At 44.6% G+C, this 26,192-nt stretch overlaps 1 protein-coding gene and 1 long non-coding RNA gene across 2 annotated transcripts; one reads left to right on the top strand and one right to left on the bottom strand.

Annotated features, from left to right (window-relative positions):
* Positions 1-1,955: 1,955 nt before the first annotated feature.
* Positions 1,956-22,652, bottom strand: IL5RA (interleukin 5 receptor subunit alpha). Its single transcript, XM_014283504.3, is given in 12 exon segments — positions 1,956-4,145; positions 6,115-6,118; positions 7,367-7,448; positions 12,357-12,453; positions 15,714-15,849; positions 16,491-16,636; positions 17,612-17,802; positions 17,878-18,010; positions 18,543-18,681; positions 19,268-19,413; positions 20,755-20,813; positions 20,815-22,652. Coding segments are annotated over 12 exon segments (1,299 nt in total). The 5' UTR covers positions 20,892-22,652; the 3' UTR covers positions 1,956-4,056.
* On the top strand, positions 21,085-26,068 carry LOC114017077 (uncharacterized). The gene is made up of 3 exons (XR_003561925.2): positions 21,085-21,208; positions 22,659-24,041; positions 24,902-26,068. It is a non-coding gene; the product is annotated as an uncharacterized LOC114017077 (long non-coding RNA).
* The last annotated feature ends 124 nt before the right edge of the window (positions 26,069-26,192 follow it).

A 26,192-nucleotide genomic window follows, 5' to 3' on the forward strand; every position in this document is an offset into this window, starting at 1 on the left:
ATTCTACTTCTAAAACTGACCGAAAAAAAATCTGCGTGGGTGAATTTGGGGTGATGATGTCTCTTTATGTACAGTCATGACCTTTCCAAGCTCTTGTGGGCTGGTGCTGTTGGAGTGGAGCTCCTACAGCTTGGGAAGCTCGGAAAAAGAAAGGGAAAAACCAAACAAAAAGACCAAAACAGCATTCACCCTCCTCGAGTGCGTGCGTCTGTCTGTGGGCATCGCAGCCCTCCTGGAGCAAGGTGGGCAGCAGCAGCTCCAGAGCAAACACCCTCCAGGTACAGCACTGCTTCTCTGCTTATCCCAGTGGATTTCTGAGGGTTTTGGGGATCACTGCTTAAAATCACTAAATCCACCAAACCTGCGTTTCTAATTTTGATTTTTAGGGGTGGCAGCGTGGAGTCGTGTGATTGTGCTCTGCGCTTCTAAGGAGCAATACTGCGCTTTGCAATCAATGGAGCTTAAAAATACAATGGCCAGGTAACACAGTTCAGTTTTTAAAAAGCAAATGTAAAGTTGCCATCTCTGAGGTGGGCAAGGGGCACACTCCTGCGGCTGCCCTTGCGGAGGCAGCGGGAAAGAGCTGCAGCAGGAGGAACACATGGGGTTTGTAGCTGGGTTTAAGGGAAAAAAAAACCTCGGACTTTAGAATTTCTCTGCACTCTGGGCACAAAACTTGTAACTGGTCTGGGAGGCTGGGGACAGACAGCATCACCGGCAGTGTGGGCTGCGGTAATAGTGGCAGAATGTGACACGCAGCCCTGGGCACGGACTGTTCCCTTTGCATTCCTCGCTGCAGCGTGAGCGAGCGGCACGTGGCAGAGCAAACTGCCTGGGATGTACCGAACACGCTCGCTTTCCCCCCGGCTGCCTGAAGGGAAGCCCGCTGGCCCCGGGTACAGTGGCGGTGAGCAGGCAGCTCTGCCAGGAATTGCTCTGCTCGTCCTACACGGGCGGACCTTGAGCACAGGTCAGGCTCCCCCGCAGCCAGCAATGGCGAGCGGGCTGGACCCACAGCCTGGCAGGGAAAATGAAGGTGCTCCTGCTGCTTTACACCAGCTTGGTTTTACTCACCAGAGCGAGTGTAACACATGCCTACCGGCTTCCAAGCCATCGAGCCCTGCCTGTGCCCAGCAGTGCTCATCCTCGGGAAGTACCGAGGACGTCCCCTTGCTGATCAGATGAACATTCACGTGGGTTTTGTCATCGTCGCCGGCTCACTGCAGTTGTTTGTGTGGTTTTCCCATGATGCACACAGCCTTATCAACGACACTGAAAATCAAAAGGATATTTTCTGCCCCCCCAGCCACTTGCCCACATGCCCCGGGAGCGCCTCGGCTGCCTGAGCCTGCTGCTGCCTGCGCTAGTAAGTACCAAGCATTCACACATGCGGCCAAACACACCGCTTTAAGGCAAAATACACTTAAATATATGGTCCAGATCTCCACAATATCTTGCCATTAATGGGAATGAAACTATATTTAGAAATCCTAGTTACTAGGCCACTTGAAGGCATGACATAAAATACATTACAGTAAATGAATTCTCTTCAGTCTCATTTTTAGGATTTTACTAATGAAATTCTGATTTTTAGGTTGCTAAAGCTGGGCACCTCAAATCCATTAAAATCACGTGCAGGAGAGACATTTGAGGCACAAATATTGTTACATTAATGGGCTACATTAATTTTGATGGAGCCGTGCTATTTCACCCAGATAAGAACCAGCTCATTTATTATAATTATTTTTAGACTGTAGTACCTGGGAACTGCATTACTTTAGGCACTTTCCAAACAATTCATTTGCTGGGTCAAATCTTTCTTTTTATTCTTTCTTAATGTGTTTAACCCCATCTCTGGCCAGCTGGATCGACGGGAGGTTTCTTGGAAGTCTGAGGGACTCTGCGAGGACAGGAGAGCTTCCCCGCCCGGGAGGTCAAAGCCCGAGTTGTCCAAGTGGTTTCAGGCAGGAGGTTTATTTGGTAACTCGTGCAGCAGATTACACCATGTAAGTTAATAAAACACAAACAGAACCCGACGCTGTCTCAAACCCAGCTCACTGAAGATGGAGCAACAGATAGCAAAGAAAAACAGGCTGCAGTATCGGGCTTGGGTTTTCAGAATGATCTGAAGGCAGCTGAAGCTCCACGTGAAGGAGAAGCCCAGCTCCTTGTGGCTCAGAAAGCTGCTGAAAAGCACCGGGAAGTCCTGGGCACACTTTTTAATTACTGCACAGTTGAAAACTCTGCATTCCCAAGCTGTGTTCTGTTTTGTAGGACGTATATCAGTTTGTACCGTTTTGCCTCTCCCCCACTTCAGCTTTTATCTTTTGTGCCAGGAAGCACAAACAGTCCCTTCGTGTCCTTTTGCAGATGCTGTCAGCTGATGCCAAATCCAAGAGTCTGCAAAAGAGCCCTAGACTGAGAAGGAGTCAGCCGTGAGCCTTCCATGCCTCCCCCCATCCTGTGGCCAGTGAGCACCGGGTGTGTGGACAGATGCTCTTTCAAAGCCCCCCCATGCCGGAGTGCAGAAGAAGGGAGAGTAAGAAGCACAGGTGAAGCTCTTGCTTCATACTGAAATTGGGGTCTCGCCGCACCCAGGTTGCAGTCTTGGCCAGCCGCCCTGATCCCCCTGCAGGCATCAGCCATCACAGCTCCACCAGCTTCACACAGCCAAAAGCTGGTGATGTTTAAGCCCCAGGGGAGCCAAGATATTAAAAATGCTTACTTTGTTCTGCAAACTGTACAGATCCTACAAGAAGGAAGAAAATAACCTGAAGAAAAACTAAACTTCCACAAGGCAGGAGAGAAGTGAACAGCAAGGACTGTGTTGCATGCTGGACAGTCAGGACACCGGAGGAGAGGTGGCAGCAGGCACCAGGGCATCAGCAGTCGAGTGCCTGCACGGCAGCGAAACTACGCAAGCTTAAGCAATTTTACCAATATCACGGAACTGTCAGTTTTCCTGCAACATTTCATAGCTATTTACCCAACTAGTTTTCAGTCCCCAGGCTGGGAATTTACTGTTTCAATGTGGTTCCTCGCAGGCCCGCAGTGCACACGACCCACGTAGCACCCCAAGCTACCTGCAAGACCTGCCACACACACAGACTCCGAGATTCTGGGCGCTGTGCCCGTGGCAGCGAGGCACCGGGTGTGCGCACACGAACAGCAAGGCGATGCGCTACCCATGTGTGCAAAAGCAGCGAGGCAAGGTGGGGGCTTCACGCACAGAAGTAGCAATTGTACATCGGTGGCATATGCAAACCGACCTTTTCTGAAATAGTCTTTTGGATTTTATAAAGTCCTGCCACTGAAGACAGCCGTTTCCCCACATCCAAAGTTGATGCTACGTTGATGTGAAAAGCAAGATGTAGGTACCTCCATGCAGCACCAGCAGGTGCTGCCATGTCGGGTGCAGCCTGGCCCTCGTGCCGTTTGGGCAGTCCCCACGCGGCAGCGGGCTGGCTGCATGGCTCGCACACGCACAGCTGCCTCCCTTACCCATGAGCTGCATTTCCGTGGGGGTTATTCAGGCTGTCGGCTGAATTCACACTGTTTCATTACAAAGCGGATTGGTGTGGGCCCTCACTTGCATGATGGATTTGCTATAGCCATGCAGCACTGGGGATGACAGCACTGGGATGCTCTACAGCTTGTTTTATTCTTTTCCTCGTCTTTGATGCACTTTGGTCACTGCCGGGGACCATGGCTGGTTACCTTGCTGCCATACACTGGACTGCACCAAGTCCCAGTTTGCATTTTGCGTCTTGCCTTGTCAGAGTTCTTTAAAACAAAACAAAAATCCAAAAGATTAAGCTGTCAACCAGGAAAAAAAGCCACTAGCTCTTTTCCAGATTTTTTTTTTCTTCCAACACAGCCCTTGTACCGTGTACTTATATCCTGCTTAAACTGGGACTTTTTGTTCAGTAGCTTATCGTTACACAGGGCACCTCATGGGCACAAGTCCTTGCCCCCCGCAGGAAACACCACCGCAGCGGAGGCGATGTGAAGCCCACTCCAGTGATGCTGGGTGACGTGCCAGGGCCACGCAGCCTCTCAGAAGACAGAGTCATCGAGGGGGCTGCAGTAGAGATCTTCTGTGAAGCTGCCGAACTCGGTCTCCGTCTTGCTGGTGCAGGTGTGTGCTCTTTGGAAAGTGAACACTGCTTTTAGCTGGTGAGCAGGGAGGTTGTGCAGGTTTTGGCTGGGATAGGGTTAATTTTCTTTTTAGTAGCTGGTATGGGGCTGTGTTTTGCTTTTGTGCTGGAAACACAGCTGGTGACACTGGGATGTTTCCCTCACGGCTGAGCACAGAGCTGCTCTTCTGCTCCACACCCCCACACCCCCCCCCCAGCAGCAGCCTGGGGGGCACAGGGGGCTGGGGGGACCCAGCTCGGACAGCTGACCCCAGCTGACCCAAGGGACAGCCCATCCAAATGGCACCATGCTCAGCCATAGGAGGGGGATGGGGGAGTGATGGCGTTTGTCTTCCCAAGTGCCCGTCACGCGTGACGGAGCCCTGCGGTCCTGGCGGTGGCTGGGCACCGGCCTGCCCGTGGGGAGTGGGGATGAATGTCCTGCCCTGCCCTGTCCTGCTCTGCTTTGCTCTGCTCTGCTCTGCTCTGCTTTGCTCTGCTCTGCTCTGCTCTGCTCTGCTCTGCTCAGCTCTGCTCGGCTTTGCTTTGCTCTGCTTTGCTCTGCTCTGCTCTGCTCTGCTCGGCTTTGCTCTGCTCTGCTTTGCTTTGCTCTGCTTTGCTCTGCTCTGCTCTGCTCTGCTCTGCTCTGCTCTGCTCTGCTTTGCTCTGCTCTGCTCTGCTCTGCTCTGCTCGGCTTTGCTTTGCTCTGCTCTGCTCTGCTCTGCTTTGCTCTGCTTTGCTCTGCTCTGCTCTGCTTTGCTCTGCTTTGCTCTGCTCTGCTCGGCTTTGCTTTGCTCTGCTCTGCTCTGCTCTGCTTTGCTCTGCTTTGCTCTGCTCTGCTCTGCTTTGCTCTGCTTTGCTCTGCTCTGCTCTGCTCTGCTCTGCTTTGCTTTGCTTTGCTTTGCTCTCCTCTGCTTTGCTCGGCTTTGCTCTGCTCTGCTCTGCTCTGCTCTGCTTTGCTCTGCTCTGCTCTGCTCTCCTCTGCTCTGCTCTGCTCGGCTTTGCTCTGCTTTGCTCTGCTCTGCTCTGCTCTGCTCTGCTCTGCTCTGCTCGGCTTTGCTCTGCTCTGCTCTGCTCTGCTCTGCTCTGCTCTGCTCTGCTTTGCTTTTCTCTGCTCTGCTTTGCTTTGCTCTGCTCTGCTTTGCTTTGCTTTGCTCTGCTCTGCTCTGCTTTGCTCTGCTTTGCTTTGCTTGCGTGCCTGGCTTTTGCTTTGCCTGTTAAACTGTCTTTGTCTCGACCCACGGATTTTCTCACTTTTACCCTTCGCTTCTCTCCCCCACCCCGCCAGGACAGATGCACGAGCAGCTGTGTGGGGCTCAGACACTGGCTGGGGTTAAACCACGACAGAGGTGAACTGAGCTTATCAACTAAACTGCACTAATTAAGAGAAAGGAGTTACAGCGTATTGTTTTAAGCATGTGAATATTTGTTATGAAACAAGTGTTGCAAAACCCTTACTTAACGTGTTTTGCAGAACACCGTGTTTCAAGTTGGTGCATTTAAAGAGGGATTCACCCAAAGCATTTTGTGAGGTAAGAGCCGAGCATTGGGTTCAACACAAGAATTTCGCCACATTCCAAACGGACTACTCACAGTGCTGCTCATCACTCTGTCCCTCGGGCCAGAAGCCCCCTGCACCCCACAAACCTCCCATTTGGCATGTTTTGCACAACACAGTTGCCCACCAGACACCCCTCTGTGGCCAAGGACAAAGAACCCCAGGAGGAGCTGGAGGGCGTGTTAGGAGGCACATGAATTTTTCTGAATACGCAGCAGCGAAGCCCACTCGTGGGGCCACATCCTGACCCCTTGGTACGTGCAGAGCTGCACGAGCCAGTGCGCAGGGAGGGGGTGGCTCGCCGGAGGAAGCAGAAGCAGCAGTTCAGCTGCTGGGAAGCCCACAGGGGTGGTGGGAGGCAGAGCTGCTCCTTGGGGCCAAGCACAGTGCCACTGTTGTGCGGGGCTTTTGTCACCTCACCCCGCTGTTTATGCTACAAATTTAGGAACTGAACACCCACAACAAAGAGTTGCTGGGGGTTTCGCTCTTCTGGGTGATCTCAGTGGAGACACCACAGCCATGTCCTCACTGTCCCTTCCTGGTGCCACCGCCTTGGTGGCCACAGTGCCAGCCAGCGTCACCTACTGGCACCCAGCTCACTTTAAGTGAAGAGATGTCTAAATACAAGGCAGTGCTGCTCTTGGTAATGTGAAACAGCCTTCACAAGCTCACATTTTCTAGCTGCAGCGTTAATATTTGGTATTTCTCATATTCTTATTTGTGATACCCTAAGTCGTGGTATTTTACACCAGTGGCTTTAATTAAAAACAAACATACGATAATCTTTTTAAGCCTGTTTCCTTGACCAGACCATGGAATAAGAACAATACCCCAAAAAAATCAAACTCCTATTCTAAGGGGACAAATTAAAATGAAGTTGCTGAGCAGCACTTCCCTTGAGCAGACAATGAGGCTTTTTATCTTATCTGTAAGGCAAATGTATTTATCAGGAAGTAACAGCAAACATAATAAGGCTTAAGACCAGCTTAACAGTAGGACCAAAACATTTCCCATTGTTAGGCTTCACAAAATAAATCTGCTCTCCAAGAGTCAACCCTCAGTCCTTGCCAAGGCAGAGCTATCTGCCTGGCTGTGCTTGGTGGAAGGAGCGACCACATTTCCATACAAATGGCAGAGCCAAAGGTACAGCAAGGCGTACCTGAAATTTATTGCATATCGGAAGAGCACTTCACAATAGCACTTCATCCTTTTGTCCTTTTTTAACCCTTCCCAAAACAGTTCATCTACAAACAAGGCCAGATCCAGAGCTGCTGGGACCTGTCCTTGGCAGAGGAGGTGGCCACAGAGCCAGGTGAGAACCAACCACAGCAGTTACGATTGCAAAAACAGCCTCCCAAAGTGCTAAATTCAATGGCTAACTCGATGTACTCGTAGTAAAGGCTGTGTGTATCGTTATATTAACTGCACCCATGAGTTTCTTACTTGGGAATTTGGAAAAACACATTTCCTGTGTTTTGCATAACACATCTGGCAGTGTATTCCATATTTAATAGGAACATTATCAATTCTAAGAGGTCAAAAGGCTTTCACTGAGCAGTAACAAGCTATATGCTCCTAGCCTTTCTGGGAGAGAGCAGCACACAAACACAAGCGTTCCTTCTACTAAAAAAAAAAAAAAAAAAAAAGAAGTGTGACTAAGATGTTATTTTACCTGGTAGTCATTTGGGAAGGGATCTCTGAATTTGTTGCTGGGTGTTGGAATTGGTGGAAACACTTTACTCCATACGTGGTTTCTGCAAAGAACAGTAGTGGAGAGATGTGTAAGAATTGCTTTTTCCGCTGGATGACACATCCGACAAGCAGCACGTGTTTAGCCCCGCAAGGAGGCACGTCTCCTCGTACCGTCAGCCCTCCTGCCCCCCTCCCACTCAGTCGTCGGAATCTGAGGGCGGCAGCAGGTTCAAAAGGGGTCGAAGTTATGGATAATAGTCCACCAGCGGACACCCCGAAGACTAGGCAGTGTGCCATTCCTCACAGGTCACTCCTGACCCTGGGGACAAGCAGATGACAAAGAGGAGGTGGGCTGATGCTCTCCCCCATCAGCCTCTCCCATTGCAGAGCTTGGCGGGAAGGTGCAACCCAACGGGTACTGCCGTGACTTTGAACGGCCAGTAATAGGCCTGCCTTGGAAAAAAAGTAATTGTTCTGATCTTCTTGCTCATGCTTATGTTCTTCCCAAGGGCTGCATTGTCATGTACCTTGTTTGGACAGTCAAGACAGGCTGCATCTTGCTCACACTTTGGTTTCTGGACATAATGTACCTGTGTCTCATGCTAGAACAACTGCAAATAATTGTGTGCCAAGGGAATGAGGAAGAGGCAAGAAATGGGACTGGAGGTAGCTGACAGTGATTCTGCTAACCAGTGTAATAACTCATTTTGCTAACACCCTTTGAGACACTCCTTCCCTGCCTGACGCTCTTTAGTCTAGCTGAAGCATACAGGCATGTGTATGTTTGTGACAGCAAGTGCTGCAGAGTGAACTTTTTTTTGTCTTCTGTATCCCTGAGTACAGACTTCACATTTCAGTCGCCAAAACACATTCACTGTCCCTACCCCTGGATAGCACAATGTCCAAGTAGAGCCAGATTTTAATGGGAACTTGGCCTGAGTGAAGATTATAGGATTTATCCCAGAATTACCATCTTGTGCCTGTTCTGTGGACACCCATGAGGCCGAGACATGGCCATGGTGTGGAGCCCTGGCTGCTGGGACCATGGGCAGGTCTGCTCCTCTGCCCTGTCTTTTTTGTGACAGTTCTCCTGGCTGATGTCTGGTTAGTTCAATGCTTATGTTCTTATGAGTACTCTTCTTCCAAAAGATTTCTGAGTTCTGTCAAGTTTTCTTTTATCCTATTATTCCCCCTCACCAAGGAGGTGAGGAGGAATAGCATTTTCTGACTATCAGTTTGGAGCTAACCCTTCCTGGCTGAGCTGCTGCTGCCTTGGAGGAGGTACTGACGCTTAACTAATTACTAGGCAAAGGGAAGGGCAGGGCCATACCGCTTCTCACACGATGGACCTGACCAGGCAAACTATGGGATGTCTCCCCATCACTGCACATGGCCAAGGTTTTGTAGTGGAGGTGCACAGCCAGAAGTGGGAACATGGGGAGGAAAAGCAGGGTGTTGGCTTTAGGAGACATTTGCATCTTTTGTTGCAATGCTGAATGCAGTGCAACCACCGCTGGCTGCAGAGGGCAAGTCAGGCTGTGCGGTCACCACCGGCAGAGTGGGACAGTAGGGTGGCTGCTGGTGTCACTCAGGAGTGGGACTGGGCTGAGTGCCAGTATTAATACTCCAGTGCCTGGCATCATCTCTACTCTTCCCAGCTTTCCTGCTAAGGGTTAGGTCTTTGTGACCAAACCCAGGTCAGCTTTGCAAGCGCTCCTGTCTGTATGGCTCCTGCACTCCATGGGGTCTCCCAAGCCTTCCAAGGAGGCCTCGTGATTTCACCTGCATCTTATTTCAGCTCTGAGTGTGGCTTTGACTTATGCTATTGCTGTGCAATGCAACCAACAATATTTGGTTTTGTCTGGAATTGGCGTGTTTCTAGCTGTGCTGTTTGTCAAAAAAAGATTTTGATGGAGCCACATCAAAATTATTTATTGAGTCAGCAAAAAGGTTTAGTTACATGTCACTTCTGGAATAGAAACACTTAAGGACAGATGTACAAAAAGCCAACAGAAACGAGGCAGAAGCATACTTGTGTTCATGGGGGCTGCTTGACCCTTGGGTGCAAGAGTCTTTGCAGTGAGGGCGTTGGTGGGGGTGGTGACAGTGGTGCCTTCAGAATGGTCCTGTTCTTTTTTGCAGGACACTGAAAAGTTGGAGTTACGTGATTAAATCTCTTGTCACAGGGAATGTTCCAGGCATCTCTGTTTGTCTCTACACAGGTTGGGTCATGGCCCTTTCCATTAGCACTACTTGGACCTTCAGGATATGGAAGCACCCCACAGTGCCTTAGATCAGCATTTCAGGGCCTCCAGTTACTGTGCTGTGACTGTCTTTCTGAAATTTGCCGCTTTTCCTACAGGCTGTGACATGAAAAGGCCAAAGATAAACAAAGAGAAATAAGTAGGAGAACAAGATCTTCTTTTCCCTCTTCTAACTGCTACAATGAGATTGATAAAATACTTGTTTTCACAGTGTGTTGTCCTGCCTCCCCTGAGATTCCCCCTGACATTTTCCAGATGATTTCCCCATAGCATGGTGGCTGCTGGTCCTGAACTGGAGTGGGGTGCAGAAGAGGGAGAGGTGCCTGGTGGAGGTCAGGATGACCACAAGATTTCGGGGTATGGAGGGCTACCGACTCTCCTCATGTCAACTAAGTGGAGAGCAGCTGGGAGCAAGTTAGTAACGACATCCTCCTGTGGCCTCACCTCCAGGAGAAAATATTCCAAGGCACAGCCTAAGGAAGTGCAGAAGATGCTCATTCATAAAGACAGGGGGCAAACTAGGAAAACATTCAGTTGTGCTTTTTATCAAGACAGTAACCCCATCAGCTACTGCAAGTAAGTGAAGGGAAAAGACTATCCAAACAGTCCCAAAGGGCTACTTTGCCTTGTAGCATTTCTCCTAAACAGTGGTTTGTGTCTCTGATGCCTGCAATCACCAGGAAGTACACAGAAAAAAATATAGAACTCTTAGCTATAATGAAATTCCTTATAATGACTTCAAATCATATGAAATTTGAAATGATTCTGTGGCTGGAATTGCACGGTAGACTTCATGAATTTTCAAGAGCAGTAAAAGCTCAGAGTACTAATGAAACTCTGATTTAGGAAACCTGTTCTATTTTTCTGTTTTTTAATATCTGCAGATACAACAAATGAGCAGGCTAAGCACTGTGTTTCATCTTCCTACACTTCCCACCTCCTCCCAGGGCAGGCTGGGGGATTAGAGAAGTGGCAAGGACACTGAGCAAGAAGCAGCCTGGGAAGGGTGGAGTAAAGCTAGCAACTTCACGAAATTCAGTGCAGCAGGCAGATAAAATTTTAATCACTTTGGCAAAGATGGAATGGAATGAGCCTTTGGGTGCTAGGTAATTACATACTAGCCAGGCAGAGAGAAACTCCTAGAAGCAGGCAATGTAGCAATCAAGCAGATGAACCTGGAAAAGCTAGCTTAAATTTGCCAAATGTATTAAAGTTCATAAAATGCATTAGTGAATTATCTTCAAGCTGGTCCTGGAGTAGAAGTCTTCCCCTATACCTGTTTCTCCCCCTGTATCTATTTCAAGCTCTCCACAGGGAGTAGCTGCAATAATATCCAAATACTTTCAGAACTCTACAGGAAAACACAGAGCGGTATGACTGCTACTAACTGGTGTTGGACCTAACTCATGTCAGTGTTTTGCTGTCCCAAAGGGAGAGGAGAGAGCTGATGAAGATGATGCTGGAGCAGTGGTGGACCTACAGCTATATGGACAGGTCAATCCATAAAAGAATCAGCCATGTGAGTAAGAGCAGTCTGGGGATTTCCACCAAAACATGAAGGCTGCACTGTTGGGGACAAGTGTGTATGACGCTCAACATGAATAAACTCACTGGGGAGTTAATCTATTTTGTTCCAAAAAGGATTGCTTACTGAGACCTGCTATGCTAATTAAATTGAGTTAAGAGCAGGTTACTGTAGACACCAGACACTTTAAGGAAAGTTGATATCAGTTATTCTAACGTAACGTTCCTGTAGACAAGACCTTTATTTGATAAAGCAAATGTGCTATGGAAAGAAAACTAGCCAAGAGTACATCAGAATGACCAATACATTAAAAGGCATTGAGGAAATTAATAAGAAATTAGCAGTTAAGGACAGCACTTACTGGGAGCTGTGTTTATTGTGGACTGGTAATTGCTGCTTGCCACATGTTTCAGGGGAGAAGCTTGTAATTACACAGATGCTTTAATTCATCACTTTTATGATATGACTATAGTCATAACTACAGAAATCCAAAGTGTATCTGGGTTTTTTGAAGTTTGGCTCCATGGCATCTGTTGTTACTACATGGCATCCATAGCCTCTGTAGTAATTAAAAATAAACTAAACAAATAGTTCAAAAAGCAAACAGTAGTTCAATGCACTTGCTCCTGTTAAGAGGTCAAGAAGAGCAGCAAGCACAAAAGCACTGAATTTTTACCTCTTCAGAGCATCTACCACACTCCTTGATGTCAGCTGAATTCAGACTACAAGCCCAGGGCCTGATACAGGGTGTCTGGCTGAAAGCTGAACTAGGCACGACTGAGAAAATACTGGTCTGTATGTGCGAGCCATGAAAGCTTCTCTCAGCAGCTTTCACCAGGGTTAAAGACACAGTCCTCCTGGGAAAATCACTAACCCAACCAGATCCATTTAAGTGAAGAAATGAGATAAAGACAAATTTGCCTCGCTCAGCATATGTTTTTTTTTGTTTAAGATTAACTTGGATAGCACTCTTACCCCACCAATTTTACTGAATATTATTATTGATAATTAATGAGGCTGATTATTACTTATACAGTACTTTTGCTTTGTATAATTATGCTTCAATACCAAACTCGGTGCCCTTTCTTAAAATTAAGCAAAGCTTGTAACATCCCCCACCCACTTGTTGAACAACTAGTCCTTAATTATACTGTAATCCAAAAGAAGACGATGATACTTACATTTTGCATATTATAGCAACAAGCAGGAATGTGCAGCACATGGACACACAAAGCACTGAGAGAATCCAGGCTATGGAATCCTCATGTTTGTTTTGCCCTGACTTTCAAGAAAAAAAGAAATAAAATATATTATTTCCGTGTGGATTATTTTAAACACACTCTTACAAAAGATTTCATCAGCTGCTTTATGTGATTATATTCAGATCATAAATTAACATGCAAATGATGAAGACTTGGTATCTAGAATTAGAAAGGAAACGCAAAGCTTCAAAAACAATTTCCACAAACTGACTTCCTAATTTCAGCAATAAATTCCTTTCATTTTGATGTGAAGGAGAGAACAAGCCAAGAGGTGTGAGGGGCCAGGCCAGGAGGACAATCCAGCCCGTTAGCTGCTGCCCCGAGACACACGATGCCACGCGGTTAGCGCACAGCTGGTAGCCGGCAAAGACACACTTTGCTGGTGGTCTCAGGTACAAACTGATTGTTTTCCATTAAACCATTCTTCATTTCTGTTAGTCCTTTCTAGCCAGGAACTGGATCTGTCTGGGTTCCCAAGCTTGCCTGTGAAAAAGACATCGAAACCCCCTGTTTTTCTTGCGAGCCAGTTGCTGTTACATTTCCTCGGGAAGAATTTCTCTGCTGCCTCTGCCTGTGAGCAGACACAGGTATTTCTGTCAAGGTCGGTGTTTCTGTTTTGAAAAGGCATTGCTCAGTGACCACAACCATTATTTTTTTCCACATTATGCCATATAACAAAAACATTTACATTGAACTGCATTTTCCAAAGGCTGCCAAGCCCGTGTGTGCTTATGATAACTACCGGTCCTATGCATCAAGGTGTCAGCGCTGCCAGTACCGGGTAACTGGAAGGATGTAAACTGGCCAGCAGCAGGAGCGTTGGCTTTATGGGTGCTGTAGGCAAAACAACATTCAGTCGTGGCCAGATTTGTTTCTGAGACCTGAGGAGCTGAGCCTGCACCTCTGCCGATGGCTGCGGTAGCAGGGCAGTCCCCGAGAGCGGCGTATGGACGGTGCCATGAGCAGGTCTGTGAGATCCATCCTGCACCTCTGCACCACCCCGACGGGGTACACAGTCAACCTTGCAATTACAAACAGGTTAGGATGGTCTATTTTCTCTTCAGGGTTACCACTTTCCTTTCAAGAAAACAAGATTGGGGATGTAACTGTCAGCAAGTTATGCTTTGTCTAAGTCTTGAGGATGCCTGGGGCAGCGAACTGGGAAATGGTTAAGTCCCATAAACCAACTTTAAGCCTCCCAGCATGATGGCTGGGAAGTGTCTCTTGTTTTCCAAACCAAAACTGGAAGGGTCCTAAGTCTCTTCCATCTTATGTCGGTTGGCAGTGGCCTCAAAAAGGCATGATCAGGCAACACTAAGTCTCACTGCAACTTGGAGTAAGCTGCAGGAGAAGCAGCAATTGCAGATGCAGTGCTGAGGCTCTGGGGACTTGCCCGGCACATTCCTCCTCAGGCTTCTCTCCGAGATGTACCTGAAGGTGCCAGCCCAGCCCTGCACACCACTGTGAACCAGCACGAGCCCGCGACCTGCCTCGTGAGGGGTGTCCACGTGACACATGACATGGAGGGAACAGATGAAACTTCCTCGGAGCCACAGAGCAAGTTACCAGCAACACTAACAAGACTGGCTGAAGTACGTACTGCAACCCAGCGACTTACGCAGTAACCTGTATTGTCTCAATGAACGGCAACAAGCCTCTAAAAACCCCTTTTCGTAAGAAAAACCAAAGTAAGTGGACCTGTCCTTAGGTATTTTTTATGTTTAGTAAATTTTTATGAAAGACTAACTTTTTTTACCATCAGAATGAATTTTCCATGTTTGGTATGTGTAGTGCCTGAGTAGAGGTGTGTGTAAGGGCAACGTTGCCAGGTTGCTCAGCCAGCAGCAGCAGAGGCAGCCCCACAAGTGCTCCAGCTGACAGAGGGGCCCTCAAATCTGTCAGCATGGCTGGGACAGCAGAGTCAGGGCAGCACAAAAGGGCTGAGGCACCTCTCAGCCCCAAATGTGACCCGTGGATCTTTTAAACTGTGAGCCCAGGCAGCAGCCATTCACACGTACCTGCCGCTTCACAGAGCTGATTCACGTGGGGCTGCCGCGGGCAGGTAACGAAGGCATCCAGCCCACTTGGCTGCCCTGATGATTTTTTATCTGGCTTCATTTGACAGCAGCGCTGCTAAATATCCCTTTAGAGAGCTAGTATCGAGGTGCAGTTTGACAGTACCCGATTTGGCAGCGTATGGCTGCATTTTGCAGGGTCTGAGCACCACGGCTCAAGGAAAGGATCCAGAAAAAAAATCAGTTTTTAACATGTTGGAGGGTTGCTGCTGCAGGGTGGACCAGTGTTTTTCTTAGGATATGGGCTCAGAAGAGGTCTACTGGTCTTAAAGTTGGTCTCATCAGAATATTTCCCTGATTGATGCATGAAGCTAATAAGCAAGTGTGGTTTTCTTAATTAATGAGATGTTCGGTGAGCCCCCCTGCCCCAGGGTGAGCAGTTGGGTTGCTGAGCCTCTCTTCCCAAGGGCTCTGCAGTGCCATGGAGCCAGGGGGGAAGGTCAAGGGGATGTGTTAGAGTAAGGAGGCACAACACCAGCAGATTTGCATTCACTAGCAAATATAAGAAGGAAAACTATAGTAAACAAGAGAGTGTAAGGGACTTTTTTTTTAAAAAAAAAGTGAAAACCAGTAAGTTAAGAAACTCAAAAGATAAGAACAAAGGAGGATGTCTAAGAAGAAACAGTTGATAACGTGCAGTGATAAGGAAACTGTTACTCCCAGAAAAAACATGTTCAGCAAGCAGGAAATACAGAACAAAGTGGGGCAAATTATCATGTTCCAAAGATGCTAAAACCATGCTTTTCCCTCCACCCCCCTGCCCCGCCCCCAACATTTAAGAGTTCAGATAAAATAATAGTTGACGTGGTCACTCATATCAACTTCCAGCATGAACCTCATGATGGATGCCAGGGAAACACATGTAAAAACTAAACTAATGCAACTAAAAGGCTTTAACTAGTACTTACACCTTAAGCTAGTTTAAAGCAGTCTCTGAAAACATAAGCATGTGAAAACAAAATGCTGTCTGGAAAAACTCTCTGTACATCCCAAAATTTGCTTGAGAGATTTTTTTTTTTTTAATTTTAATGGAACACAGATTTAACTCCCCTTCATTAACAGGTCAGTTTTTTCCTTCAAATACCTGTTTTCCTGGCTTCTTTTAAAATTACTTGGTGTTGTCCATGCTTATGATCGGGCAGCATTTGCTTTCCAGCAAAGTAAGAATATTCATTACAAGACAGAAGCACATCATTCTTACCAACGTAAATAATTTCACTCCAGTCACTCCAAAATCCTCTTGTACAACATATGTGATGATTAGCTCTTATCTGTATAGAATACCTGCTAGTAACATCAATCTGTAATCTGAAGTAATTTGAGGATATTTTCAATATCTGTTAGGAAAACAGTATTGTGCTGTTATAGATTACTTAAGATAAACAGTTCAGAAAACAAACTTTAAACAAACTTTTTATTTTTTTAAAACTTCTTTACTAGATTAACTGTGAGCATCTGGCCTTGCTTTTGAAGTAATATCTCTGTTTTTACAGGTGTCATTTCTCTCATAATACAACAATATTTCAGGGCAAATTCTCGAAAGATGCCTCATTTTTGCATTATTCCTTAAGACACCTAATGCTGGATTTTCAGGATTGTCCATCCTCCTACTGATCTGAACCCAGGTGCATAAAACTCAGTAACTCCACTTTTTGTCCTTCTTTTCTCCTAGGTCTCTTGGGGATGTTTTGTGGTAGACATAAATGACATGCAGAGAAAGACGGAAAACATGAAAATTGATGAGACTTTAGTTTTGCTGAACCTTAGTCATAAATGGGACACAAGTTTCACCAAAAGTCCATAGTTTACAAAATGTGCTAGCAGCGCATTTCATTTTAAATATTTTAGAATCTGTAACATATCCATGAATGTGAAGACTTTTTCACGAGGTTGCATAAAGGCAAATTCTAGTTATACAGGACAGTCAGCTCAGAGACAGGAATGCTGTGTAATACTTGGGCATCAGAGAAGCAATTACCTGCTTGTTACCTGACTTCAAGTTGAAGAGGTAAAATTCATATTCAAAACACACTTCAGGGAAAGGAGAAAATGGCTTCTCCCATGTGGCTAGGAGATCATTTTGCTCTAAGAATACAGTGACATTTCTGGGAACATTCACTTTCTCTACAAAAAACAACCTGTACTGGTAAGTTATTTACAGAGCAAAGTTTAAATACTAGCAATTGGAGCATTTTATAACCTGATAGTGTTTCCAAGTAGGACCTGTAATCCTTGAATTTATTTTACATTTTGGACAGAAAAGATAAGGATTTAGGAGGAATAACTATATTGCAGAAAATAGCTAAGGGGAAACAGTTTCTAAAATCGACTTAGAAGTTTTGGAAAACTAGGGTAGCGGTGGTTGGGAGAATTTATTAAATTAATTTTCACAAAGCATTAATTAATGATAGAACAGTTAGAAAAACGTATTTTTAGGAAAAAAACAGACATAACCAGGAAAGTTACCAAAACCTGGAACAAATTCAAATGAATGGATCTGCAGCTATTACAAGGATGATTTCTAAGAAAAATGTCAGCTGTTTTATCTTAGTGAAGTCATGAAGAAGTGAAATGTTATCTGTTTACAAAAAAGTGAAGAGTGGAACTAATGAAGGAAAAGAAATTATTGGGTAGATGATAGATGATAGACAGTCATGGGTGATACTACCTTTTATTCAACAGTCTAATGCCTTTCTTTAAAAGGACACGGTTATCTTGAACACCACGTGTCTTCTTCCATTTAAAGAAAGGCTGTAAAATAAAAGGTAGTAAAAACTGTACTTGAAGGTATATTGAGCAAATGAATTGAAAATTAGTATTAAGAATAATGCTTTGGCTAACAAACATAATAACTAATTGCCTTTTCTAGGGGATTTTTTGGTCATTTTATAATTTAAAATAAGTTAACAAAATCAAAGTTAGTTAAAACCATCCATTTCTGTCTTCTAATCTCTTCCAATGTCATTAAGATGTCTACGCAAAACCAGCACATACCTGCACCTGCATCAAGAACCATTCAATCCAGTGGTATTCTCTCACAAATCTTTTGACAATCTTGCTAGACATCTTTAAATATTTTTTTAATGTGTTTCTACTCACCAATGGCATTTTGTTTAAATAACTGCTGAGAAGGCTTGATTGCATCGTACTTGCTAGACCCATTAATGTGTATTACAATGACATTGTCAATCTCTTCAGGATCAATATGAGTCACGGAAAATCTGCACTCAGTATTCCTGTTCCACTTGTCTTTGCTATAATCTTGACATTCTTCAGTGTACATCTCATACCTAAATTAAAATACTTGTCAGACGTGATGCTCTTACAGAAATTCATTGCTGACTAAAATGGGAGAAAACACCAACCTGTAAAATAGAAAGTATTTGGTATCTTCTGGTGCCCCTTGGCCAGGAAGCCAAGTACAATGAAGAGAAACAGCACTAGAAACAGTGATGCGGGTAACACAGGACAAATTAGTGACAGATGTCTCTGGAGCACCTAGAAAGTCAAAGAATTATAAAAGAGAAAGAAAAATCTTTTTACAAAAGTCATAAGCAACTCATGTTGCTAAAACACTTTGATTACAATCTCTGGCCAACTGTGTCTATGTCTATTGTATCCAGTTCTGTTCCTTATTACGCTGGGCTATCAGTATGGATGGATGAAGTGTAAGTAAACAGTGTGTGTAAAGCTGCACCACACAGCACCATTACAATATTTCATGTACACCAAGGCAACTTTTAATATGATCTTTTAATATCCTAGAGTGTATGAAAGCAGGTTATCTTAGACTCAGCCAGGAAATTTTAGAAAATTTTATATCGTTTATCCATGTTCTGCACCTGCAGTTTGTACTTCAGGCTCCACAGCAGTAGAGAAAGGCCTGAATTAAATTGTTTTGTAAGATCAGTGTAGCAGGTAGAGGGGAAAATGCTGTATTTTTCAAGTTTTAAACTTGTCACCTTTTGATGTCTGGTCCACAGACCGGGGCAGAACACAAAACTCGGACCTCCCCTGCATTTCTTCATACCTGGCAGTGGTGGGAGTTCTTCCTTCACCCAGTCACTTCTCATCTGAAGGTCTTTGTGGAGAAGTAACGTTCGAACTTGTGCGGAGAAACCATTGTGAAGTGCAGCTGTTTGGATACTGTGAGTCTTCTTTGTGTCATACTTGAAATAAAATGTCAGGTAAGCATCATGGGTGATGGAAGCTGAATTAAGGGACCTGCAAAGACTGATCCAGGCTTTGCAAAGGGGCAAACGAGCCAGCTAGCTCAGCTGGTTATATTAAGTGTATAAAGCTAGAGAGTACATATAATCCACACTAGTGTGTAAGGGTTCCTATTTAGAGACAGCAGGACACTTGTATTACTGAAAATTTCTCTACAGCCTACAGCTGTGATGAAACATGATCTGGCATTTTAACGATACCCCGGCATTAATGTGAATTAAGTGAGCTGACTTGAACGGGGAGCAATGTCACCTGAAAGCAGTATCCAGCTTCCCCCCAAATGAACGCTGCAGACTGCCAGCTCCCAGGCTCACCCCTGTCCCTGCAGGCCTGTCCCCACAAGCCTAGCTGAAAGGGAATCTCTCCAGTGCTCACAGTATATGTTTATGATATAAAAGAGTAAGTGATGCCATATGCCAGTTGTTCAAGATACATATCGTGCCTGCTGCACCCTGGTTTGGTGCAACAGTTTAACTCAGCAGGAATTCAGCCTTCTTAGGACACTGGACTTATTTTCTATCTTACCTCCTCAGGCACAGGGCTTAGGATTTTCACATCATATCTAATGGTGTAGTTTTTTTGTTCCTGATTAGGGTTTGGTTTCCACTGTAAAAGTACTTGTGCTAATGCGGAGACTGTAAGGGTGAAGTTAACAGGTGGGAAAACCTGAACTGTAAAGGAGAAAACAAAAACATTCATAACACAGTAAGCCAGTGGATTGTTTAAAGCAATAGCTGTTTACAAACAATGAGCAATACAAGCAATTAATTTTATGTCAACATTATATTCTCTCAACAGCTTCTTGTGAAATGTTTCTAATATTTGAAAAGTATTTTTAAATAATAACCAAAACTTCATCAAATAAGAGTTTACTTAAAACTTAGCCTAAAAATAATTTTTTACAACAGTTTTGACTTGAAAAATCACCAGGATGTATCACTTTTGGCTTGTTAATTAGGTTCAGGATTTTCAGTTTGATCCTCATTGCACATAGGCGCTGGGCACCTGGACTGAAATGGGGCTGATCAAGTGATCGACATACGAACAATTCACACCCACGTAAGCTTGCAGAAGGGTAAAATGTGGGTAGCTTTCTAAGATAAGTCTGACAGCCACAAGAATTTATGTGTGAGAGAAGAAATAAAATTATGAACAGAGGAATTAAGCACAAATAGAAGAAAATATAGAAGGATGGGAATGATAATTTAAAACAATGGGGGAAGAGGCATTCCTGGAGCTCATATGGAAATAAGGAAGATCTCATGCTGGGGGGAAATGGTAGTCTATAAATAGCAAGGCAATGAAATAATCAATCTATTCCCCTCCACTTCTAGAGTTCTTCAGAGCCTGCCCTCCCTTAAATGCCATCTCCAAGGCAGTTGAGGGACATCAGTCCCCACTTCTCCCATGGTTTCAACCTCTGTTGCCCACTAGTTCAATTTTCAAGCATGCACCTTGCATTAGGAAAACTGCCTCGTAAAGGCTCAGAAAACTCCAACGCAAACCACCCTGCACTGATCCCCCTGAAACATTCTTTGTTGAGATGCCCACAAAAAATGTCCCCATTAAGGCTGTTGATACACCATGATTATGCCAGTGATGCTTCATGTCACCATGTTTCTGCAGATAACTGCAGCATTGTTCCTGGAAGTAAAATTGCTATCTAGAATAATGCCTTTGCTCTGGCAGGATTAAATTGTTGAATAAACCAGGCCAGGAACTACTGTCTAGCCAGAGGGAAGTGGAATGGCACAAGCTGTGTCTACATGCCTTATGGTTCTTCCCTCTCAAAGCAAAATAGCCCTCAGGCACTGGCTGGGAGCAATCTGGGACAGAGTACAGCTGGTCCAGGAAGGATGTTAACACATCACGGTCATCTGCGGTCCTGTACTCATGGCATGCCGTGGGCTGGTTTATTCACGTGTAGAATAGTGTGTCTGACCAACATGTGGAGGGGCCATGGTCACCCCCTGGTGCTAAAGCTACACAATGGTAGAAGGAAAAGGCCTTACCTCCTGCGGCTTGAGGTATGCTTGGCTGGAGCACGTTTGCTGTCTGAAGGAGGATCAGAGACTTTCATCATACTGGCCATAATCTTTAGATGGTAAGTGAGAACGGCCACGTACCAGCATATGTGCCTTGTCAACATTTTACCGAGGCTGACAGCTAAAAAAGAACACAATGCCAAGTGTTAAGCACACAAACCATGGAGCATGGTATATCCACATGATCAAAGGAATGAAACTGCTACCTTGCAGGGAACAGACTCTTTTCCTTTCCTTGCAGGAAAATGCATCTTGTCGCAGCTACATTTAGTATAGTACCACCGACCACAATTCATTGTGCTCCCTTCGCTTTTGCCAGCCCTCTTTGAAAAAGCTGCTGGTCGCAGACACTGTCATGTGTGCATGGTCAGAGCAGCAGTCACAGAGCATCCCTCCGCAGAGAGGAGCGAGTCAAGTTCAGGTATATTGGCTTTCAGCAGAGTCCCATTTACTTGAAGAACAGAAATAATCATATTTTTAGCTGCCACTATATATAAAATGGCTACTTACTGGAATTTACTTTGCAGTTTCTATTTCAATAAAGCTCAGTAAAGAAGCAGTCCCAATGCTCACCTCAAGGCTAATTCACCAGTGTTAATTTTTGGGTGTAAGAGAAACTATTTTGTTTATTTCTAATTTAAATGAATGACTCTTTTTAATGCTTAAAACCAGCATGTTCTTATGCTTCCTATAGATTGTTTCATGAAGTACTGGGAGAAAAAAAATCTGTGTGTGATCATTCATGTGTAACCTAATATAAGCAACATGGACATACACAATAGCAGCTTTCCAAAATGTTCTTGCCAAAGAGAAATGTGCCTTCCCAGCCCTATCACACTACTTCCCTGGGGCACTACAGCAATTGCTTGTATGGAAAACATAATATTTTCAGATGGTAATGAGCACAGAAAGCATTTTTAACCCATCAGTTCTCTCTGAACCTCCAATAAATAACCCAGGGACTGGAAGCACTCCAATTGATCACAGTTGGAGTGCTTACACTATACAGTAACTATTTTTCAAAATGGTGTATGAATGCTGAGCTCATTAAAATGACACATAATCTACAATACAGTGTGTTTCTTAATGTCCAAGTCCACTCATTATCTGTATACATATTTTATATGTACTTACTATTCTGCTAGCCAAAGTATGTGCAAGGCTAACTGAACCTCTGGAGTTTGCTAATGGATTATTCCTGGGGAGCCAGGGTTTGCTTTACGGATGCTGGGTTATTGAAAGACATTTTGGCCAGACATTTTAGTTCTTCCAAACTGTATGTGAATCACAAACAATCAGGTAATTATTATTCACACCATACATTTATGCCTACACAATACCTCCAAGACTATTTTCTATTGCATTACCATTCATGAAAAGTCTGTTCTTTTGGATTTTCTCGCTTGAATACCATGCAGACTTCTGCTTCACAAGGTTATGTTATTCTGGAGGGTATTATGTGGACTGAACGCAAGTTTACAGTGGTACTTGATCTCTGCCACACCTATACTGCTTTTCTGATAAAAAACAATTACACAACCTGCTACAACACGACACCATTTCCAATATGCTTTTGTACAAATCACTGGCATCAGGCTTTCTTTCCTGCTTCAAAAAACATGGCTTCATTTACCTGATGAAACTATTAAATACACTATTTTTTTTCTTTATTTAAAAGTAAAAATTTATCAACTTCAAGTGCCTGAATGTAAAAACTAGCTTCTTATTTTCATGTTAGGAATAGCCCCACTAGAACTCTGCCAAGAACACAACTCTGTAACCACGCAGCTGTGTGTGCATGTGCTTCTGTGCAAGCATGCACATCTGCATTCCTACCTGCCTATTAACATTACCCACTATGTTCATTGCAGCTCTCCCAGCAACCAGCTACAACCAAACCCAGCAGCTAAGGAAGCGGTTTCAAGTAAATTAAGCTCTTGTAATGTGAACCAGGTGCCTTAGTGAGCAAGAGATGAGAACCCACCAAAGAGCACTCCGCTCACATAGAAGCGAGACAGCGGGACAGGTTGCACTTCCCCAGCTGCAATCAAAGTCTTGATCAAATAAGACATCAGGTGCAATGACAAGACTTTGCTTCTTAAGGAAAGCTTCGTAAGTTCCACTGCTAAAAGCAGTCATTTTTTTTTTTTATTTTTTTAATGCAGTAACTTCATTACATTATTAAAAAAATCTTTTAAAAGCCTCCTGTTTTACAGCTGCTTAGGATTCACATCTACTAACTTAAGTAACATGAGTATGTTGGTTTCAGGACTACTCTGGCACTTAGCACAACTAAAAAAGCTGGCACTCTCTTGGGTTTACTTAAAGTGGGTTTGGTGACCTATAGATTTTTTTGACTTTGTCCTTCAAAAAGTAAGGATTCTCATTCTTCCTGGGAACACTCTTTTCCCTATACTTCTGAAAAGATTCTAAAGATCAACTTTTCAAAGATACTTTTGCTGTCTATGCATGTATTAGACACAAACCCAACATTATCTGAGCAGCAGTTTACTGATTTGAAACTGGATATAAAATGTCACTGTAATACAGATTAGTTTTCAATTAACTCTGTTCTTTTCGGTTTATCTTTTCCTGCCTTGTTTTCAAAAACGTTCTTTTTCTTTTTCTTGCTATAAGACAAAGGATTGAAAATACAGGTTTTGGAAGAGGTATTTCTGTAGCTGTGTAAGACCACAACCTGTAAGGACACATGGCAGTCTGTGACACCTTTTGTGTTTCATGTGAGAAATTACTGAAAAGAGAATCAAAGTAAGTCTATTCAAATAAAGATGTTAACTAGAAACCTACAAGAGGATTATGTTCCTCACAAAAATTGATATAGTTAGTTCTGAGAACATATAAAAGCCTTGATTTTATTATGTTTTGATTATATATGGTAAAAAGTAATAAGCAGAAGGTAAAGGAGGTATTCTCTTCATAAAGGGTATGCTCCTTAAAGCACAACAGAAATCTAAACCATAGAAAAGAGCCTCTAAAAGGTAATGATTTTCTTACTCAATAGCTGACGTGTTCTACTAGCTCACAAGCAACTGGTCAGAAGCAGATTCCAGATGCATTTCCCAGTGTAAGACAAACCTGACTTTGAAAAGCAGGACCTTTGCAGTCTTCAAGCAAAGCACAAGACAAAACCAAACCAAACCACAACAGATATCCCAGGAGTTTACCTGTAGAGTCTCAAAAGTTCTGTGAAGAGCCTGCTCTCTTTGTTCAAAGCTCCCCTGGATCATCTCCCTGTGAGTTTCTTTTAAAACTGCTGTCTCTCAAGTGCAAATGTGATAGGTAGTTCAGAAATGATGGTAGATGGTAAGTTAGACAAGCATGCATTGAAAAAGGGAACTACAGATTTAACCACAGGATAGAAAGCTCCATACAAGCACAGAGTTTAGCCCAGAAATAGTTTTACTTTATTTATTGAAGGTTAATTATATACCATAGCCTGATAATCCTCTAATAACTTTGCAAGAGCAGGAATGCTTAATGTCTGACTACAAAGAGATAAACTACAGCCAGCTACCTACAGACCACTGTTAATACCCCTATTTGTTCTTTCCTTAGAAAACCAAATCCAAACGTTGCTGGAAAACTGTGCAGGTTTTGTCCAGTGGTTTGATACCATCTTGTCCAAGGCTCTTGCCATACAGCCATGTGGACATCGGTGGCATTTTGAGAAGTTATCAGTCCCAGAGTGAGACCAGTTTCCTCACCTCATGCTGAGAGCTTTGAGCTGTGATCCATGGGGTTGGATAACACAGGCTCACAAGCAGGACAAGGAGCAGAAACCAACCCAAGGGCCTCAAGGAGACCCTGCAGAAAGTGGGGCTATATGTAATGGAGTTGTAGGAAGGACGAGAAGGTGGCTAGTGACTTACATTCATTAACGACCTAGATTGCAAGTACAGAAAACCCTATTACATGTGCAGGTGACACAAGCTGGGAGCAGTGAGTGCTTGGGAGGCTGAGACTGGAATTAAGAAAGTTTTTGACAAATTGGTGGAAATTGGGTGTAGTTCAATATGGATGAGCTCTCAACTGCATTTCAGCATTATCACCTGTAAATTAGTAGCAGTCAACTGATTCATTATCTATTCCACAGAAAAGGATCCAGGGTTTGGAGGGTCCTAAACTGAAGAGAAATAAACTATGTCATGCACTTGCGAAAAAACGGCACCCCAGGAGAACGAAAAATGACTGTTGTCTGCAAGACACATGAAGTAATCCTGCCACTCTGCACGGTGCTGATAAAGCCTCCACTCACACGCGCTGCGTCCAGCTCAGACACTGCATGTCAGCAAGCATGGAGCAGATGCAGAGAAGCCAGTACACAGCCAATGGTACTACGAGAGCAGTGAGGAAACAAGGCAAGACTCGGGGAGAAATGTAGCATGTTAAGGCTTTCACATGCTCTCCAAGTCCATTGGGCTGGGACTAGAAGATAACGATGACTAAAATCCAGGTTAGATATCAGGGAAAGCTTTCCGTTTTGGATAGGGAGGCAGTGGAGCAGGTGCCCAAAGACTGAAAGACACTCTGTCACTGGGCACCTGTAGAGAAACACCAACCAGGACTGACAGTCATAATCAAATCCTGCCATCAGGCACAGATAATTAGAGATAAATTAGGTGACCTCCTAAGATCTGGCCAGCCCATACGTTTTTGAATAAACAGCTAATTACTGGGCAGAGAGCTCTGACATCTACATTGAAACGTTTCTCTAGAAAGGAGATAATTTCTAAAGGTGAAGCAGGAATTTAACAGGCAACAGCAGTCACACACACACACAAAAAAAAAGGGTAAGAAAAAGCTATGTTCTTACACAGCCTGACTACATCATTGTAGAGCTCATATGCGCTTTTGGAACAGGTCATTAAAAAAGCCCAACACATCCTTTTTGCTCATAAGCATACTTCTGTCTGCAGCGAGGTGCTGATTTGGTAGGTACTTAAAAGGCTACATAGGTCTGGTTTCTTCCCAATAACCAAGAAACCTGTAGCACTCCGCCAAGACTAAGATTTATTCAGGCTTCAAAGGGATCCACACTCCCGTTAACTAGAACTTGGGCGAGCGCCTCCTCCAGGCTCCGCTGCTTCCAACCCTGCTGAGATGCCTCCTGGCAGGAGCAGTACGGTGAGAGCAAGGTGAGCTGTGGTCCATGAGCCCTGGGATCTGGGATGGGCGGGCAGGCCACGGCAGCCACATTTCAGCACTTGCACTGTGGAACTACACTTGTGAGGGGGAGGACTGACACACACACACACACACACCCGCAATGTACTAAATCTTCAGGACTCCCTCGTTATTCTGTCTTGTCCATACGTCTCCACACAGCAAAATAAACTCACACCAACCCAGGCTGACAAACATAAACCTGATGATTTAAACTACAC

The sequence above is a fragment of the Falco cherrug genome, chromosome 4 (genome assembly GCF_023634085.1).
Source record: "Falco cherrug isolate bFalChe1 chromosome 4, bFalChe1.pri, whole genome shotgun sequence".
NCBI classification, from domain to species: domain Eukaryota; kingdom Metazoa; phylum Chordata; class Aves; order Falconiformes; family Falconidae; genus Falco; species Falco cherrug.